This window comes from Dama dama, chromosome 19, assembly GCF_033118175.1.
Source record: "Dama dama isolate Ldn47 chromosome 19, ASM3311817v1, whole genome shotgun sequence".
NCBI classification, from domain to species: domain Eukaryota; kingdom Metazoa; phylum Chordata; class Mammalia; order Artiodactyla; family Cervidae; genus Dama; species Dama dama.
Genome location: NC_083699.1, coordinates 92,377,308 through 92,396,359, shown reverse-complemented (window position 1 = coordinate 92,396,359; position 19,052 = coordinate 92,377,308). Strand labels below are relative to the sequence as shown.

The following is a 19,052-nucleotide window of genomic DNA, read 5'->3' as shown; positions in this document are numbered from 1 at the left end:
CATTTTTCCTAATTAAAAAAATCTTAAAAATCTATGAAAATGAAAGTTAAGGAGTAATGGGGAGTAATAGGGAATTTTAAAAGAAAATAAAAGAGAAAAAATAAAAAAGAAAAATCATTTTTTTTAATTAAAAAAAAAAGTAAAAATATATCTAGGAGTTTCTCTGGAGCTGTTGCGGTCAGTGTGGGTTCGGCTCAGTTTCAGATAGCTCCTCGTTCCAGCTTTCATTTCTCGATATCTACAGGCCCCTTCCGGTGTAGTCCGTGTTATCTACAGGGATTTTAATCTGTTGCACCAGTCCCATCTGAAGCGGTTCCCTTTGTTTATTTGGCTTCTGTTTGCTGGTCTCTTCAGTGCCTAGTTTCTGCCCTGACACAGGCGGGCAGAGGTGGTCTCTTGTTCAGGTTGCTAGTTCCCTCGCGCTGCGGGGAGGGACGGGCGCTGCTTTCCCTGTCTACGCTGCTCAGGCTCCCGGCTGCTCTGTATGGAGTGTGCCCTGGCCTGCGCACTGTTCCAGCCCTCGGGAGTGCCACAAAAGCGCGGCCCAAGCAGCTCAGGCAGCCAGGAGCTTGACGGGCACACTCTCCCCGGGTGCGGCGCGCCTTCTCCCCTCCGCAGTCCCAGCCTCAGTTTCCGCCCGCACCAGTCGGGTGCGGCGCGCCTTCTCCCCTCCACGTCCCCAGCCCCAGACCCCGCCTGCTCCGGTCGGGTGCCTGCGCCCTGTGTCTCGCTGCGACCCTCCCGGCGGATGTCGACCATCCAGAGTCTCAGGAGGTCTTTGATTAGAAACTGGGGGCCTGTTTGCAGTGCGGTAGGGGATGCGGTCCTTGGGGCCGAGCCTGCCCTTTTCCCCTCCCCCCTGCCTCCTGCCTCCGGCGGGGCTGGGCCAGTCCGCAGCCTGCAGGCTCTTCTCTGGACTTGCTCGGTCCCTTTGTTCTGCGAACGGCCGGCAGTGTGTTTGGGCCAGTTAATTATCTCTCTCTCTCTCTTGCTATCCCACAGTTTAAGTTGGTAACTCACAAAAGCTCCCTCCGATTGTCCTCAGGGCATTCAGGCCCGGTCCTTACCCTAAGCAATGCCGCCCGCTCCTCTCCATTCCGCCCCCACTTGCTGGTGGCAGATGTGGGCGTCTGGGGTACTTTTCTGCTGGGAGTTGCTTTTAGGCATGTAATCTGTGGGTTTTATTTATTCTTCCCCTCCCAGTCAGGTTGCCCTCCGAGATTCAAAAACTTCCCCCAGACCCTCCAGTGCGAGGGTTTCCTGGTATTTGGAAACTTTCTCTATTAAGACTCCCTTCTCGGGATGAATCTCTGTCCTTAGCTCTTTTGTCTCACTTTTTATCTTTTCTATTTTGTCCTACCTCCTTTTGAAGACAATGGGCTGCTTTTCTGGTCGCCTGATGATATCAGCTAGCGATCAGAAGTTGTTTTGTGAAGTTTGCTCTGCGTTCGATTGTTCTTTCAATGAATTTGTAGGGGAGAAAGTGGTCTCCCCGCCCTATTCCTCTGCCATCTTGACTCCTCCCATATGGGAATGATTTTGAGGAAGGATAGCTGATTGACTCTGGTAGTGGTATATGTAGTGTTTGGAGATTGGAGAGTCATTCCAAGCATGGGTAGAAAAAAGGGTAGAGAATATTCCAAGAAAGAAAGTCATTTCTAAGTTGTTGAAGTAAGATCAATGAAACATAGGGTGGGGATAAGGGCAGAGTCTGGCTACAAAATCACTTAAATTCCAGGCTGAGTAGTGCCCACTGTGTTAGTAGTCAGTGGAAGAGTGCAGTGTTGACAAAAAAAAAAAAAAAAAAAAAGCAAAGAAATAGTTAGGCTGCTGTGTACGAGGTAGAGAGTGAAAGCGGAGGGACAGCTAAGTTTTAAGATTGAATGGTAACCGAGGGGCAGATAGAAGAGAAACAAGGAAGGAAGACACTGTAAAATTTAGATCAGTTGGGTACGAGGAGGAAGGATGAAGAGCTAATTCTGCTGCTGTGTCTTGCGGGTTCATAGAAAATGACAGGACAGAAGTGGGTACCTTAGAAGTTAAAGGAAGGAGCTGTTTTATAGTGAAAAATCATAGTTTAAAACTATGATAAATGAATCAATCAGTCTCATTTATTTATTTTTCATTGATTTAACACATTATGTTTTTCTTTTTTTTTTCCACTCATTTTTATTAGCTGGAGGCTAATTACTTTACAATATTGTAGTGGATTTTGCCATACATTGACATGAATCAGCCATGGATTTATATGTGTTCCATCCTGATTCCCCCTCCCACTTCCCTCCCCATCCCATCCCTCTGGGTCTTCCCAGTGCACCAGCCCTGAGCAGTTGTCTCATGCATCCAACCTGGACTGGCAATCTGTTTCACACTTGACAGTATACTTATTTCAGTGCTATTCTCTCAGAACATCCCACCCTCGCCTTCTTCCACAGAGTCCAGAAGTCTGTTCTATATATCTGTGTCTCTTTTTCTGTTTTGCATATAGGGTTATCGTTATCATCTTTCTAAATTCCATATATATGCATTAGTATACTATATTGGTTTTTTTTTTTTTTTTTTTTTTTTTTTGAAGTTAAGGCAGTATTTATTCAATTTCCCTGCAATCATATTATTTAAGGCATAAGTGATGGTTATTTGGCAAGAATACAATTCCCTTTAAAGCCTATGCTAGTTGGATTTCAGTTCAGAAATGCTGCATATGTGGTACAAATTTGAGAGTATTTATTCTGGCATGGGCTCTTGTTAATGATAAATGGGTCTTTGCTTCACCATCCCTTGCCCAAACCCAGTCACTCTCAGTGCAGAGCATGGCTGGTTTGGCATCTGCTCTGAAGGTCACCTGGTTTACTGTGGCTTGGTCAAGTCATGTGAGCATGGACCAGGGCAGGCTGCCTGGTCTCTTCAGGCTGTGTTCTCAATAATGACCGCAATTCCTTGGCCACCTCCAATGCAGGCTGATCCTACGGCGTATTTTCCACCCCGACGCCTTAATTCATGAACCAGATGTGCAGTAATTCTTGACCCAGATCCTGCTAATGGGTGACCCAAAGCAATGGCCCCTCCATTCACATTGGTCTTACTTGGGTCAAGATTCAAACTCTTTTCAACTGCCAAATACTGAGGAGCAAAAGCTTCATTCACTTCCACTAAATCCATATCCTTAAGACTCAGCCCTGTTTTCTTCAGTGCCCCACTGATAGCAGGGACAGGACCAATACCCATGATAGTGGGATCACATCCAGACACAAAATAGCCCACAATTCTTGCCAGTGGTGTGAAGTTATGTTTTTTAACAGCATCTTCACTCGCTATGATAACAGCTCCAGCACCATCGGAAACCCCCGATGCATTCCCTGCAGTAACGGTTCCTTCTTTCTTGAACACTGGAGGAAGTTTATTTAACTGCTCCATGGTTGTTTGGGGCCGAGGATGTTCATCTACTTGCATTGTCTGTTTTCCTTTCTTTGTCTTCACCTCAACTGGTGCCATCTCATTATTAAAGTAGCCAGCATCATTAGCAGCTTTCCACCTCTGCTGTGACTGCAGGGCGTATCTGTCACAATCTTCTCTGCTTATTTGATGTTTTACAGCAAGATTCTCTGCAGTAATTGCCATCGGCATTTGGATATGCGAATCTGTTAATCCTGTCCACAGAGCGTCTTCCAGCTTGAGCTCTGATCCAAGCTTAGTTCCAAAACGAATATTTCTGACACAGTAGGGAGCCTGGCTCATGCTTTCAGTTCCTCCACACAAGACAACTTCAGAGTCTCTAGAACAAATTTCCTGACATCCACTCACAATGGACTGGAAACCAGAGCCACAGAGCCTGTTAATAGTGATAGCCGGGATCTCTTTTGGGATTCCCACACGCAAACCAACATGTCTTGCCAAGTATATAGCATCTGAAGAACTCTGCATGACATTGCCTACGACGACACTGTCAACAGTTTCAGGTGAGACTTTGCCAGCAGACAAGGCAGCCCTGGCAGCAAACTCAGCCATGTCAGTAGCTGTGAAGTCTTTCAGAAGACCTCCATAGGCTCCAAAGGGGGTTCGCGTAGCAGCAACGATGAACACACCTTCCTATCTGTGTGCTCAGTTACTAAGTCATGTCCGACTCTTTGTGATCCCATAGACTGTAGCCAGCCTGCTTCCTCTCTCCATGGGGAGTTCCAGGTAAGAATACTGGAGTGGGATGCCATTTCCTCTTCCAGGGTCTCTTACAGACCTAGGGATCAAAACCTTGTTTCCTGCACTGGCAGGTGAGTTCTGTAGCACTGAGCCACCAGGGAAGGCCATGCCTTCCTGTAAATGTCTTTTAATCCTCCTTGATTGACAGTCTCGGCCTTTTTTCACATCGGTGTTTACTTTATTTCATTTTTCTTTCCCCTTTGCTTGCTTTCTTCCTAATTTTGGTACAGTCCTGTCTCTGGTCATCACCTAGTACGCTCCAATTTGGCCAACTCTTCAGTAGACACTGACGATAGAGAAGAATGGCTTCCTCAAGTGCCCAGAAAATGAAGAAAAATAGGCAAGTGAAGAGCAGATATGGAAAAAGGGAATAGCACACGGTGAACGTTCAAGTTGCTTATAGCTGTTAACTTGAAGGCCAGCATTCTACACTGAATAGAAGGGCTAGAATTAAAAAACTCAGTCTTGCTGGCTTGAAGAATAAGAAAACTGAGTTTGCAGCAATCACAGCTACTGGGAACTGAGGGGGGTTTGTGAAAGAAAAGGACCACAGCCGGGAGCCCAAATATCCAGCTGAATCCTTAATCATGTACCTGTGGGGCCAACTACATGCTCCTCCACTAAGGTGAATTAAAAGTTAGCTTTGAGCTGCTGCCCTCTACAGGGCAGACAGAGTTTGCAGTTTGAGTGAAGTGAAAGTCGCTCAGATGTGTCCCATTTCTTCTGAGGTAAGGTAAGGTGAAGTCGCTCAGCCATGTCTGACTCTTTGCGACCCCACGGACTGTAGCCTACCAGGTTCTTCCATCCATGGGATTTTCCAGGCAAGAGTACTGGAGTGGGTTGCCATTTCCTTCTCCAACTATATTGGTTTTTATCTTTCTGACTTACTTCACTCTGTATAATGGGCTCCAGTTTCATCCATCTCATTAGAACTGATTCAAATATATTCTTTTTAATGGCTGAGTAATATTCCATGGTGTATATGTACCACAGCTTCCTTATCCATTCGTCTGCTGATGGGCATCTAGGTTGCTTCCATGTCCTGGCTATTATAAACAGTGCTGCGATGAACATTGGGGTGCACGTGTCTCTTTCAGATCTTGTTTCCTCGGTGTGTATGCCCAGGAGTGGTATTGCTGGGTCATATGGCAGTTCTAGTTCCAGCTTTTTAAGGAATCTCCACACTGTCCTCCATAGTGGCTGTACTAGTTTGCATTCCCACCAACAGTGTAAGAGGGTTCCCTTGTCTCCACACCCTCTCCAGCATTTATTGCTTGTAGACTTTTGGATAGCAGCCATCCTGACTGGCGTGTAATGGTACCTCATTGTGGTTTTGATTTGCATTTCTCTGATAATGAGTGATGTGGAGCATCTTTTCATGTGTTTGTTAGCCGTCTGTATGTCTTCTTTGGAGAAATGTCTGTTTAGTTCTTTGGCCCATTTTTTGACTGGGTCATTTATTTTTCTGGAATTGAGCTGCAGGAGTTGCTTGTATATTTTTGAGATTAATCCTTTGTCTGTTGCTTCGTTTGCTATTATTTTTCTCCCATTCTGAGGGCTGTCTTTTCACCTTGCTTATAGTTTCCTTTGTTGTGCAAAAGCTTTTAAGTTTCATTAGGTCCCAGTTGTTTATTTTTTGCTTTTATTTCCAATATTCTGGGAGGTGGGTCATAGAGGATCTTGCTGTGATTTATGTCGGAGAGTGTTTTGCCTATGTTCTCCTCTAGGAGTTTTATAGTTTCTGGCCTTACATTTAGATCTTTAATCCATTTTGAGTTTGTTTTTGTGTATGGTGTTAGAAAGTGTTCTAGTTTAATTCTTTTACAAGTGGTTGACCAGTTTTCCCAGCACCACTTGTTAAAGAGGTTGTCTTTTTTCCATTGTATATCCTTGCCTCCTTTGTTGAAGATAAGTTGTCCGTAGGTACGTGGATTTATCTCTGGGCTTTCTGTTCTGTTCCATTGATCTATATTTCTGTCTTTGTGCCAGTACCATACTGTCTTGATGACTGTGGCTTTGTAGCAGAGTCTGAGTTCTGGTCAGGGTGCCACCTCTTAACTCGAGTGTGATGTACCCACGAACCAATTCCTGGCACTTTGACATCTGTGGGAGAAGAAAGAATAACCTGTTAAGGGCCTTCCCAGAGGGGCTGGAGAGATGGGCCCCTAGACCCCAATGTTTTTATGGGGACCTCGGTTCCTGGCTCAAATAGAGGCTTGCTTGACTCAGAGGCTGGGACAGGAGTTGTCTCCCAGAGTTCTGTTAATGCCTGTTGAAAAGCTGAGAGCTGAGTTACATAATTAGTTAATTCCAAGGCTTCAGGGTCTATAAGAGTGTCCATGCGTAAGAAAGACCTTCCATAAATACACTCAAAGGGGGACAGTCCCTCCTTTTTGGGGGCAGTTCGAGCCCTCATTAAAGCTATGGGTAGGACTTTAATCCAATTGTCCTGCGTCTCTTGAGTTAACTTGCACAGATGTCTTTTGATAATGTCTTTAGCTTTTTCAACCCTTCCTGAGGATTGGGGTCTCCAGGAACAGTGTAAGTGATATTCTATTCCTAGAGCTTTAGACACCCCCTGAGTTACAGCAGCTTTAAAGGTGGAGCCATTGTCACTCTGAAGTGTTTAATAGGTTCTCCTGTTGCTATTTTAAACTGTCTTTCTTTCCATATTGCAGCATGAGCATGTAAAGTCAAATAAGCATAAGGTCAGCAGACCATTTGGCTAGAAAAGTCTTGCAGACCTAGCAGATTTTCAAAAAGTTGTCAGCACAGTTAAATTTATACTTCCTATAATTTATAAATCAGTTGACTGTAGTGTGAAAAGTCAAAGGAAACCCCAGTGAAAAGTTTGCCAAGCCTTCACTTCCTGTGTGACAAATGACACTATCATTTGGTAAAGAAAGTTATTTTAGGGCAAGTTAAACTACTAAGCAATCGGTCTTGTCTGTTGTTTCAATAAAGAGAATTGTCGGGCAAATAGGTCACACCGAAGCTATTATCAATTGTGTTGATAGTACTGTGTATTTTTGAGATATTTTAAGGAAGTCCTTATAGCAACAGTAATTATATTACTTTAAAAAATAACTTTGTATGTTCAGTATTAAGACATCAATGTCTGATTTTTTCTCACTGTCCAACTTTTTCTGAAGATGATTTTGACTGTTTGTGGTTCAGAGTCTTAATTCTCACATATTTATTTGTAAACTATTTCTGTTCTTTCCAGTCTTTCTTTTTGCTTGGTTGTTCTGGCTTCAGAGTCCAGAAGGCAAAACTCTTCTGCTAACAGGAACAGCTTGATCAGAAAGAGTCATTAGACCATGAGATACATATTTGCACTCAGTACTGGGACATTTTGGGGGAAGATAAAGAAAAGACAGGAAAGGAATGTCTAAAACTGTTCTAGCCACAGTGAGAGAAGCAAATGTCACGATAAATCAGCACTTGGAGTTTGGAGAAACCCTTATAGAATACTATCAATTATTTCTCCACTCTGTAGAGATCAAGGGTTCATGATTTATATTTCTCTATCATGACCAGTCTTGATTCTTACACATGAGAGGGTCTCAGGGAATCTCAAGCTTGGCAGTGCATGGATTGAGTCTCTTTGGATAGACTTATATATTTTTATCGTAAACCTTCCTTGAGAGATCTATTGTTAATAAAGAAACCCAACATTTTTAATTCGTTTCGTCTATCTTCTTCCACCTTTGTTCAACTTTCTTTGTAGAATTTTGGCCTGATGCATGATTTCAGAAATGTCTCAAGACTCCGTATTCCATTAAACTTTTTCCAGTTCTATTGAGATAAATTAACATATAAAATTATGTCAGTTTAAGCTGTACAACATAATGATTTTCTATAGCTACATAGATAGCTATAGGGCTTCCTAGGTGGCGCTAGTGGTAAAGAACTCCTCTGCTGATGCAGGAGATCTGAGAGATAGGAATTCAATCCCCTGGAGGAGGAAATGGCAACCCACTCCAATATTCTTGCCTGGGAAATCCCATGGACAGAGGAGCCTTGTGGGTTATAGTCCACAGGGTCACAAAGAGTTGGACACAACTGGAGGGACTTAGCATGCATGCAGTCACGCATATATATCTATGTATGTATCAAATGCAAAATGATTATCACAATAAGTTTAGTTAACCTTCATCAGTTCATGTTGTTACAAATTTTTTGTCCTGAGAACTTTTAAGTTCTTAGCAACTTTTGAATATACAGTACAATGTTATTAACTATAGTCACCATGCTGTACATTATATCCTCAGGATTTTATAACTGGGAGTTTGTATCTTTTGACCACCTTCAACCATTTTTCCATCCCTCTTCTCTCACCTCTGGCAACAGTCAGTCTGTTCTCTGTTTCTACAGTTCTTTTTAGACTCCAAATAAGTGAGATGATATAGTTTTGCCTTTCGCAATTTTATTTCACTTAGCATAATGTTCTCAAGTTCCATCCATGTTATTGCACATGGCAAAGTTTCCTGCTTCTGCATGGCTGAATAATTCTATTGCATGTTAATCCAATTACCCATCAATTGACACTTAGGTTATTTCCATGTCTTGGTTATTGTAAATAATGAGACAGTGAACATAGGAGTGCAGCTATCTCTACAAGGTTGTAATTTCAATTTGGGGGGATATATTCTCAGAAGTGGGATTGCCGGATCATAATGTAGTCCTATTTTTCATTTTTTTGAGAAACCTCCATACTGTTTTCCTTGCTGGCCCCACCAATTTACTTTCCCATAAACAATGTGCAAGTGTTCCTTTTTCTATTCCACATCTGGAATAGAAAGGTAACACTTGTTACCTTTTGTCTTTTCTATGATAGGCATTTTAACAAGTGTAAGATGATGTCTCCTATCTCTTTGTGCTTCTGACTTGCATTTTCCTGATGATTAGTTCCTTTTGGTTTTAAATTAGTCATTGAACAACATAAGTTTTCTGTATTCATTTATTCATTCAACAACTATTTATTGGGCACCATTCGTATGCTAAGTACTCATTTTAAGTGATGCAGATACAGTAGTGAGCAAAACAAAGCCCTCACTCACATGGAGCTTAGATCCTAAGGGGGAGCTAGACAAGGTACAGTTCAGTATAAGTATTTATCGTCTAATGTCAGGAGAAGACATGCGCTATGAAGCCAGGTTAACCACATGAGAAGATGGCAAGAGAAGTGTATTTAGATATGCTTTGCAGGGAAGCCCTCATTGAAAAGGTGAAGTTGGACCCTAGATCTGAATGAATTTGGGAGTAAGCCACCCAGAGATCTGGAAGAAGAGAACAAAACTAAATAATAGAAGATGTCTTTACTTTCTTGAGGTCAATTTTTCCCTTTGCCAGTTCTTTGCTGTATTTTTCATGAATATCCAAGATCATTTTGTCTATAATAGAAGTTCTGGAAAAATTCTATTCATTGTGATTGAGAAAGGTGGAGGGAAGAAGAGAGATGTCAGCTTGGAATGGGCAGTGAAAATATAGAAAATGCAGAAATAACAGGAACATCATTGCCCCAAAGGCTGGCAGTCTTGACATAGCATCCAGGCCACTTTTGCAGTCTTGTCTTCAGAATGCATAGTCCAGATACGAAGGAGTTATTTTGTGACAGTTTAGTTGTAACTTGGAGCACTCCAAATGCAAGATTAGTAATTACCCTTGTTGTTTAGTTGCTAAGTCGAGTCTGACTCTTTCATGACCCCATGGACTATAGCCCACCAGGCTCCTCTGTACATGGGATTTCCCAAGAAAGAATACCAGGGTGGGTTGCCATTTCCTTCTCCAGGGGATCTTCCTGACCCAGTAACTGAACCCATGTCTCCTGCATTAGCAGGCAAGTTCTTTACCATTGAGCCGCCAGGGAAGCCCAAGAATAACCCTAGACAGCTCTGTTAGACAGAGTTTGGATTACGTCCTTGCCATCTGGAATGCAGCTTGGCTTTTTCACACAGTGGTATGGACGCGGCACTCAAAAATCCTTCTGACTTCCTTTCTTCTTCACAGATCATCGCATATCATCACTCAGTGTTCTAAGGAAGCTGACTACTGGGACATTTATTTGTGGTAGGATTGAATTCCAACCAGATGTCCAATTTTATTTCTTAACAAAAAACCTAGCTATTCAAAAATAATGTAAAAGCTGCTGGTGGCAATAATCTCTTGGATGTCATGTCATTAGAGCATAGACTGTACTGATGTCTCTCACACTCACTCTTGGTTGGCAAAGGAAAGGAGTCATGTGGAAGTGCATGAGTAGGATGAACACTGGCATCGGTGCACTTCCTAATGTGACAAAACTTGATAAGAGGAGGGTGGCTATCGAGAAAAGGGAAAGCGTCTCAGGTTCTAGACTTCGAGCCCAAGAAAGTATCCCTGACCACCATGGGGAGAAACAACTGATATGCCTACCATCTCCCAATCACTCCTTCTTCCCGACTGATGCCTGGTTTTGGACCATCTCTGGTCAACCATTTGCCTAGTTCCAGAAAGGACTAGTGGCATCACAGATTCATTTTTAGGAACTACAGGGGCCAGCATGGCAGACCACAACGTGGACTAGCATTTTGGGATGCTGAGTAGCCATCCACTTAGATATCAAAGTTCCCTGGTAGCTCAGATGGTAAAGAATCTGTCTGTAGTGCAGGAGACCTAATTTGATCCCTAGGTCAGGAGGACCCCCTGAAGAAGGGAATGGCTATCCATTCAAAGGATAGGTTTTCAAAGCTATTTTAGGGGGTTATGGGTGACTGGGGGCTCTAAAGCTATTCTATTTCCCTGTCCTACTCAGTTCAAGATCATGGTGAAACATGTTCCGTGAGAGGCAGTCTTTAAAAACTGACTTAAAACTTGCTATTTGATAATATTTTCTGTATTTACTAATGTCTTATATTTAATGTGTGTTATCTCAGAACAAACTATTCCTCATAAGTGACCTTTCCAAAAAACCCCCAAATATTATTCTTTTAAATATCAACACATACATGATAGGAACTGGCATGTATGAGACAGCATAGTATTGGTGACAGCCCCATTCTACAATTAAAATACTTGGGTTTGAACCTCTGGTCTACCTTTAACCTGCTGGGTGATCTTCAGCATCTGACATAATCCTTGATGCCTTTGTTTTGTCAAATGAGGCAATACTAGTACCAACCTCAAAAAGTTATTATGAGAACTAAATGAAATAATTCATATAACCAGCTAATGTGCTTTAGCATTAATAAGTCCTCAGTAAATTACTTGTTATTATTGAGCATCAGGTACTTGCCAAGTAATTTAAAACACTGATTTCCAAACTTTGATATTTGCATCAGTTAAACTATTGAGTATGTGTTCCTTATATTTGCCCATTTATTTGTAAATGACATGCAAGTGCTATAGTACAATGTATTGTGTATATTATAAAGTGAAAGTGTTAGTCGTGTCTGACTCTTTATGACCCCATGGTCTGTAGCCCATCAGGCTCCTCTGTCCGTGGAATTCTCCAGGCAAGCATACTGGAGTGGGTAGCCATTTCCTTCTCCAGGCAATCTTCCCAACTCAGGGATTGAACCGCGGTCTCCTGCATTGCAGTCAGATTCTTTACCACTAGCGCCACCTAGGAAGCTCAGGTAATACTGCTATGAGAAAAGAGTATCAGACTAGAATTTTTCAAAGGGTGAGAAAAAAATACATAAAGTTTTTTGCACACTTAGGTGGATCATCTTGTTCATGTCCTAACATATATGCACCTCAACTTAAAGAGCAATAAACAGGTCATATTTTATTAAAATTTTATTTTTACTTTATTTTTTATATTTTTCTTGAAAATAATTTTCTTGAAAAATTTTGCTCTTTTCTGAAATCGCACTGTATTCTGAGTCTCAGCAGCACCTATATGCATGTGGGCTCTAGGCCTGAGGCAGGGATGCTTTTAGGGGTTGTTAGTTTTGTGGAAACATTCAGTCCCACCCCAGGAGATCCCACATTACTATACTTCAATATCACGTCTTAAGGCTCCAGCTGAAGTTCTCCCACTATATCTTAGCTCAGATGTAAATTAATATTTATGTCTATGATGTCGGGTTATTGTCTGTCTTCTCACTAGACTTCAGGAGGGCAGGGACCAGCTCTGTCCCTGGTCCCTTGTATTCCCAGCTCACAGCAGGGTGCCTGGCACCTGGTTGATACTCTGTGGACCCTGGCAAGTGAGTGGATGATGTAATGAAGTATCTGTCTCTGCTTGCCAGTTGCTACTTCTCAGAGCCAGTCTGTCCTGTCTTCACTGTTGGCCATTTTATTCCCAAGCATCTATCACAGATTTCTCCTCAGGGTGAAGTACCAGGGTTCTGTGACGGTTTTCTTGCTGCTCAGACAGTTGAATTGTTGACAGCTTTTTTCTTTTCTTTTTGGTGGTTGTTTGTTTATTTATTATTGCGGTATAATTGCTTAACAATGTTGCGTTGGTTGCTGCTGCACAATGAAGTGAATCAGCTATATGTATGCATATAGTCACGTCCCTCTTGAGCCTCCCTTATCTCCTCCCCCATACCACCCCTCTAGGTCACCACAGAGCACCGAGCTGAGCTCCCTGTGCTATATAGCAGGATCCCACTAGCCATCTGTTTTACCCACAATCTTGTATATGTGTCAATCCTGATCTCCCAGTTTATACCCCAGTCCCAACTCTCCATGTCCACTCACCTGTTCTCTGCATCTGTGTCTCTATTGCTGCCCTGCAAATGGGTTCCTCTGTACCATTTTTGTCTAGACTCCATATATATGTGTTAATGTATGACATTTTTCTCTTTCTGACTTACATCACTCTGTATGACAGACTCTAGGTCCACCCATGTCTCTACAAATGACCCAATTTCATTCCTTCTAGATGTTGGCCTTACCTCCAAATAATTGATCAAGGATAGAGGGAGAGGGAGACAAGGAGCTGGGCACAGGAGAGACAAACAGAGAAGGAGGGAAAAGGGAGGGAGAAAAAGGGATTTCTCGTGAAGATTTATAGTATGAGTACATACAACTTAAAATGGATCTTTCAATTCCTTTCCTGTTTGCTTTATTCCTTCTAAAACATTAAACTTAGGCAAGACTGCACATTTATCATTGTTGATCTCCAGCGAGTAATTATATAAGGTTCCATCCAACTGTGTTTCCTGGTTTTTCTCTAAGGTCATTAAGAAGCTCCTCATTAGTAGCTTACACAGCCTGAAGGCAGGGTAAACATAAGTGGCACAGAGGGGTGAGAACAATCAGAAGGAGTGAGGACCTTAAAGAAGATGTGCATTTAACTGGCTTGTCTCCTGATGCTATTTGAGCCTGTCTTGTGTTAGGGGTCTCCCAGCTGCTCCTCTCAGATCCATTTTTAGTTACACTAAGTCTCCTACATACGAACCTCCAAGTTGTGAGCTTTCAAAGATGTGTATGTGTGTTTGTGTGTCCAATCATGTAAATCAGTTCACGTGTCTGGTGTACATTGTCGCGTGTGTACATCCTCTTTGTATACTTTATGGTACTGTGGAGAGTATAGTGGTACAGTATCTTTGTGTCAAGCCCAGGATGTCTGTAAGCAAGTGTGAAAACAGCAGTGATGGATCTGGTACTCCTGTGCTTTTCAGGATACTATACTGTAAGATTAAAAATGTTTGATCTTTTGTGCTTGTTTGTGTATTATTTGGGTAAAAGGTATTATAAATCTATCACGGTACAGTACTATATAGCTGGTTGTGGTAGTTGGGTATGTATGTGCTGTGTGCCCAGTTCTGTCTGACTCTTTGCGACCTCATGACGTAGTCCGCCAGGCTCCTCTGTCCATGGGATTCTTCAGGCAGGAATACTGGAGTGGGTTTCCATTTCCTTCTCCAGGTAGTTGGGTACCTAGACTAACTTTGTGTGCTTATGAACATGCTCTCAGAACAGAACTCAATTATATGTAGGTGACTTACTGTATAAGGCTAACTGGACATGGTCTGGTTTACAGAGTTCTGCCTCAGGTGGAGGTGTGTTGAGTGAGGATGTCTTACAAATTCAGTTTCTTTTACTGTTGTTGTTGTTTGTTTGTGTCACATGGCATACAGGGTCTTAATTCCCCGGCTAGGGACCAAAGCTGTGCCCCCTGCAGTGGAAAGTGAAAGAAAGTGAAGTCGCTCAGCCATGTCCGACTCTTTGCGATCCCATAGACTACAGCCTACCAGGCTCCCCTGTCCATGGGATTTTCCAGGCAAGAATACTGGAGTGGATTGCCATTTCCTTCTCCAGGGGATCTTCCCAGTCCAGGGATCGAACCCGGGTCTCCCACATTGCGGGCAGACGCTTTACCATCTGAGCCACCAGGGAAGTGGGAACTTCCCTCTGTACCATTCTTTCTGACTGTTGAGTTCCTAGAGGACTCAGAGTAGAGTTTAGTGAGCAGGATGGTTAAGGGAGCTTGATATCAATATCTTATGAATGGAAGAGGAAGGAAACCTCAGAGGGCCAAAGGGAGAAGTTAAGCTATGACGCAGGCCTGACAATTTTGTCTAATGCCTTGCAAGTTCTGAAGTTAGAATGGCTCTTCAGAGTCCTCTGCCATCGGACTGAGATGGTCTGGACTCTAAAACACCAAATCATTTTGTCTTTGGATGTGGGCCTCTCTGGAAAGGGCATGACTTTGCATCAGGCAGTTCTTTTCAGTCTTACCAACCTCTGAAGGGACTGACATTCTAAGCAGCAGAGGTGACAAGGCCTTCATTGAAGGAAAAGCCCAGTATCTAACATATTGTAACCCTAATAGGGGAGGGAAATCTTTCTTTCTACCTGTCTAGGTTTTTGCCTAGAGCCCTTGTAACAAAAGACAGATTAACAAGAGAAAGACACACAGAAGTTTATTTCATATATGCCTGAGAGAAATCTAGAGAATAAGTTAAAAGAGATGGCTTAGAATTCAGGCTTCAATAACATCCTCAGCTAAGATAAAAGTTTTAGGAAGGTGACCTGGAAATGTCTGGTGAACAAGGGTAAAACTGTTGTGCAGATTTAAGTCTGTGCCTTTTTTATTGATAAATTTCATATGATTTAGACTTAGCTTTCTCTTCCTGGTATCAAGAAGGAGACACCCTGACACATGGAGGCTTCCTTTATGTTAATTTCCCTTGCTGTTGTTGTTGTCCAGTTGCCCAGTTCTCTCTGACTCTTTGTGGCCCCATGGACTGCAGCATGCCAGGCCTCCCTGTCCCTCACCATCTCCCAGAGTTTGCCCAAGTTCATGTCCATTGCATCAGTGATGCTGTCCAGCCATCTCATCCTCTGACACCCTCTTCTCCTTCTGCCCTCGATCTTCTCCAGCATCAGGGTCTCATCCAATGAGCCATCTGTTTGCATCAGATGACCGAAATCCTGGAGCTTCAGCTTCAGCATCAGTCCTTCTAGTGAATATTCATGGTTAATCTCCTTTATGATTGGCTGGTTTGGTCTCCTTGCAGTCCAAGGGACTTTCAGGAGTCTTCTTGTGCACCACAGTTCCAAGGCATCGATTCTTTGGCATTCTGCTTCTTTATAGTCCAGCTCTCACCAACATATGTGACCACTGGGAAGACCATAGCTTTGACTCTACCGACCTTTGTCAGCAAGGTAATGTATCTGCTTTTCAACATACTGTCCAGGATTGTCATCGCTTTCCTTGCAAGAAGCAATCATCTTCTGATTTCATGGTTGCAGTCACCGTCTGCAGTGATTTTGGAGCCCAAGAAGAGGAAATGTGTCACTATTCCACCTTTTCCCCTTCTATTTGCCATGCAGTAATGGGGCTAAATGCCATGATCTTAGTTTTAATAGTTAGTCTTAAGCCGGCTCTTTCACTTTCCTCCTTCACCTTACAAAAGGGTAATTTCTAGTCTGTTTTCAAAGCATCTCCTTTGTCTGCTCTTTCTCAAAATAATCAGCTCAAAATAATTCTGTCTAAAAGGCACTTTTTGGGGGGAGTATGTAATAGATTCTGGTCTCCTATACCTTTCATAGTGTGAGAAACTTTATATATTTACGTAGGTCATGTGCTCAAGAAGAGTACCCAAATGATGAGTTAACACACAGCTGAAGTAAAAGAATGCAGTGGAGTACTAGAACAGGCTTGTCTGTTCTCTGAGAGCTGATTATTTATTTAATATCCAGAATCTTACAAGCCAGTTGATCAAACATTGGCAGCTTGAAATGGGTCATGGTGGGAGTATTTAGAAACCGTCAACTGCTGCAAATTCAGGCTTGTAGGCTTTTTTCTCTCTCCAGAGAGATGATTTACTAGCATACCACTGAATACATGCCTATTTTTCGCATTTTTAAGAGAACTGGAAATATCTACACACCTCATGTTTCATCTCACAAAAACGTTTTTTCTCACATGAGGCTTGTCTTAAGATCCACTGTTAAAGATTCCTATCTTTAGCTTGAACTAACTGCTTCTAGGGTGATATGGAGAAATGCATAAGGATTTTGTCTTAGTCCTTTTTGCCACCTATAACAAAAATACCGTATCCTGGGTGACTTAAACAACAAACATTTATTTCTCACAGTTTTAGAAGCTGGAAAGTTCAAGATAAGTCATCAGCATATTTGGAGTCTGGTGGGAGCTAACTTCCTGATTCATAGATGGCTGTCTTCCTGCTGTGTCCTTATGTGGAGAGAGAATGAGAGCCCTCTGTTTTCTTTTATAAGAACATTAATCCCCTGTATGAGAGTTCTATCCTCATGACCTAATCACCTCCCAAAGGCCCCACCTCCTAAAACCATCATCTTAGGGGTTAGATTTCAACATATGAATTTTGTGGAGACACAAATTTTCAGTCCATTGCAGTTTTACAATTACACCTTGGGCTGAATCCTATCTCTGCCACTTCTAGCACTGAGACCTTGGAGATGTTAACCTCTCATATTTTTCTTTATAAAACAGGGATTGGTCATACCACTTGACAAAATGAATGAGAAAAAGTTGTTAGAAGGGCTATATTACTCTTCTTCCTTAACATCTGCCCTTGGCAAGCATGGATTTCCCCCTTGGGACAAAGTTTGAAGTAGTTATGTTGAAGGAAGTTTGGTATTGTTTTTTAATGCATCATTTTTAAGGTGAATGCACTGTTTGAAAAACACATCATTTTAATTTTAAATCAAGTTGTTTGGCACCTATTTTATGCTGATTTCAGCTCATCCCCTCTACTTCCCCCAAATCCCCTCAAGCATGCCTGCTGTGACTGGTCCTTGCTGATTCAGCCCTTCCCTGTCCAGCTTCCCAAGCCAGTTGCTCCCTGCTGAGGCCTTATGATGGGGAAGCTGCATGTACAATTCAAAGCTAAGGACTGAAAAAGATAATGGAAACTCAGAAAATTGTAAATCAAAAAGAAACTCTGTGGGACTGTTACATTCCTATATATAATGAGGGTCAGAAAGCAGTTTCTTTTGCTTTATAGTATTAAGACTGGCCAAGATGAAGACCAATCCCAGATGGCGAGGGAATCATTCTTGATGTACAAGCTTGTCTTTCCTTTTGTAATCCTCACCCAGGTATTGAAGAATGAATACTCTTGGTGAGATGAAAGATCAAGCCCTTCCCACATCCACCTGTTATTTTCTCTTCCCCTGCTGATATGAAGCCAGGAAGTCCCCTTCTCATGTTAATACAAGGTGGGGGTGATGGGAGGTAAGCAACTCACACAGCAAAGGGCAGGCCTATAGGGGACCAGCAGCCAATCCAAGCTATGTATAAGGAAATAAAGGCCAAGAGTCTGAGTGTCTAGAGTTAGGAATAGAAAACCATATCATTTGATTTTCAAGCTAGAACTCTTGCATGTGAATGAGGAGCATGAGTATTGATTTAAGTCAGGACAACAGCTACTACCTGGGATTGTTCTGGTTAAGCTGGAAGGTATAGTTACCTTAGTAAAGGGTCACAAAGGTAACAGTGATAAGTTCATGTGTCAAGAATCTTGTTCAGAAACATAGGAGACTCTCTGGCCATTGGTGTCTAGATGCTGTAGCAATGATTTGGAAAATGTAGGTGGTCTTTATGTATTTGCAGCTAATGAGGACACATCCAGTAGTGGAGTGGGTAACCTGAACCCATAGGTGGATGGAAGATGGAATATTTTAGTTAAGAAGGTAGTCCCTGGAGCCATATTACTTGGTTCAGGTGCTACTTACCAGCTAAATGATATTGGGTAAGATGATTGGTTTCTCTGTGCTTCAATTACCTGTTTGTAAAATGGGATATCCCTAACTGCCTGGTAGGATAATTGTGAGTTGCAAATGAGAAAAACTTGTAAATCACTTAGAATAGTGCCTGGCTCATAGTAAGTGTTCAAAGTATACTAACTGCTAGTTTTGTTATCATTATTGTTATCAACAAAGCAATGGACTCACAATTAGAAGCTAAGATATGAGTACAAGTCTTGATACTTATGAGGTTTGTAACTGTAAAAGTCATGTAACTCTGAGCCTTGATTCCAACTCTGTAAAAGAGGGATATTCACAGTACTTACCTCAAACAGTTGTTGCAAAGAAAATATGAGAGTCTATGTATGAAGGTGCTTTTTAAAAATGTTATTACTTACTGTTATGACTAACTGACAAGTGGTAATGGCAGTCTATTAGTGAGGAACACAGACCCTGAACTTCAGCCCTGCTTAAATTACAATAAATATGCATTCCCTTTTCAAAGATTGTTGTTATTTCCATTTTAGTCTCACCATTTTTCCATGAGGTGAACAGGTATCACCCCCATGTTTCAGAAACTGAGGCTCTGAAAACTTATGTGACTTGGTCATGATTGATCTGTGGCAGAATTGGTCTTAGGACAAGGTCTTCTGACTCTGAGTTCAGTGTACTTTCCACAACTC

General features: G+C 42.2%; 2 protein-coding genes across 4 annotated transcripts in view; one reads left to right on the top strand and one right to left on the bottom strand.

Moving 5' to 3' along the window:
* Nucleotides 1–19,052, top strand: part of SLC9A9 (solute carrier family 9 member A9) — a 676,865-nt gene that overhangs the window by 32,220 nt on the left and 625,593 nt on the right. The gene's annotated exons all lie outside the window — the stretch shown is intronic.
* Nucleotides 2,568–18,980, bottom strand: LOC133073832 (3-ketoacyl-CoA thiolase, mitochondrial). The gene is made up of 2 exons (XM_061167827.1): nt 18,903–18,980; nt 2,568–4,086 (listed from the first exon to the last, which is right to left on the bottom strand). Exons 1-2 carry the CDS (start codon nt 18,978–18,980, stop codon nt 2,905–2,907), a joined length of 1,260 nt encoding a protein of 419 aa, XP_061023810.1. The 3' UTR covers nt 2,568–2,904.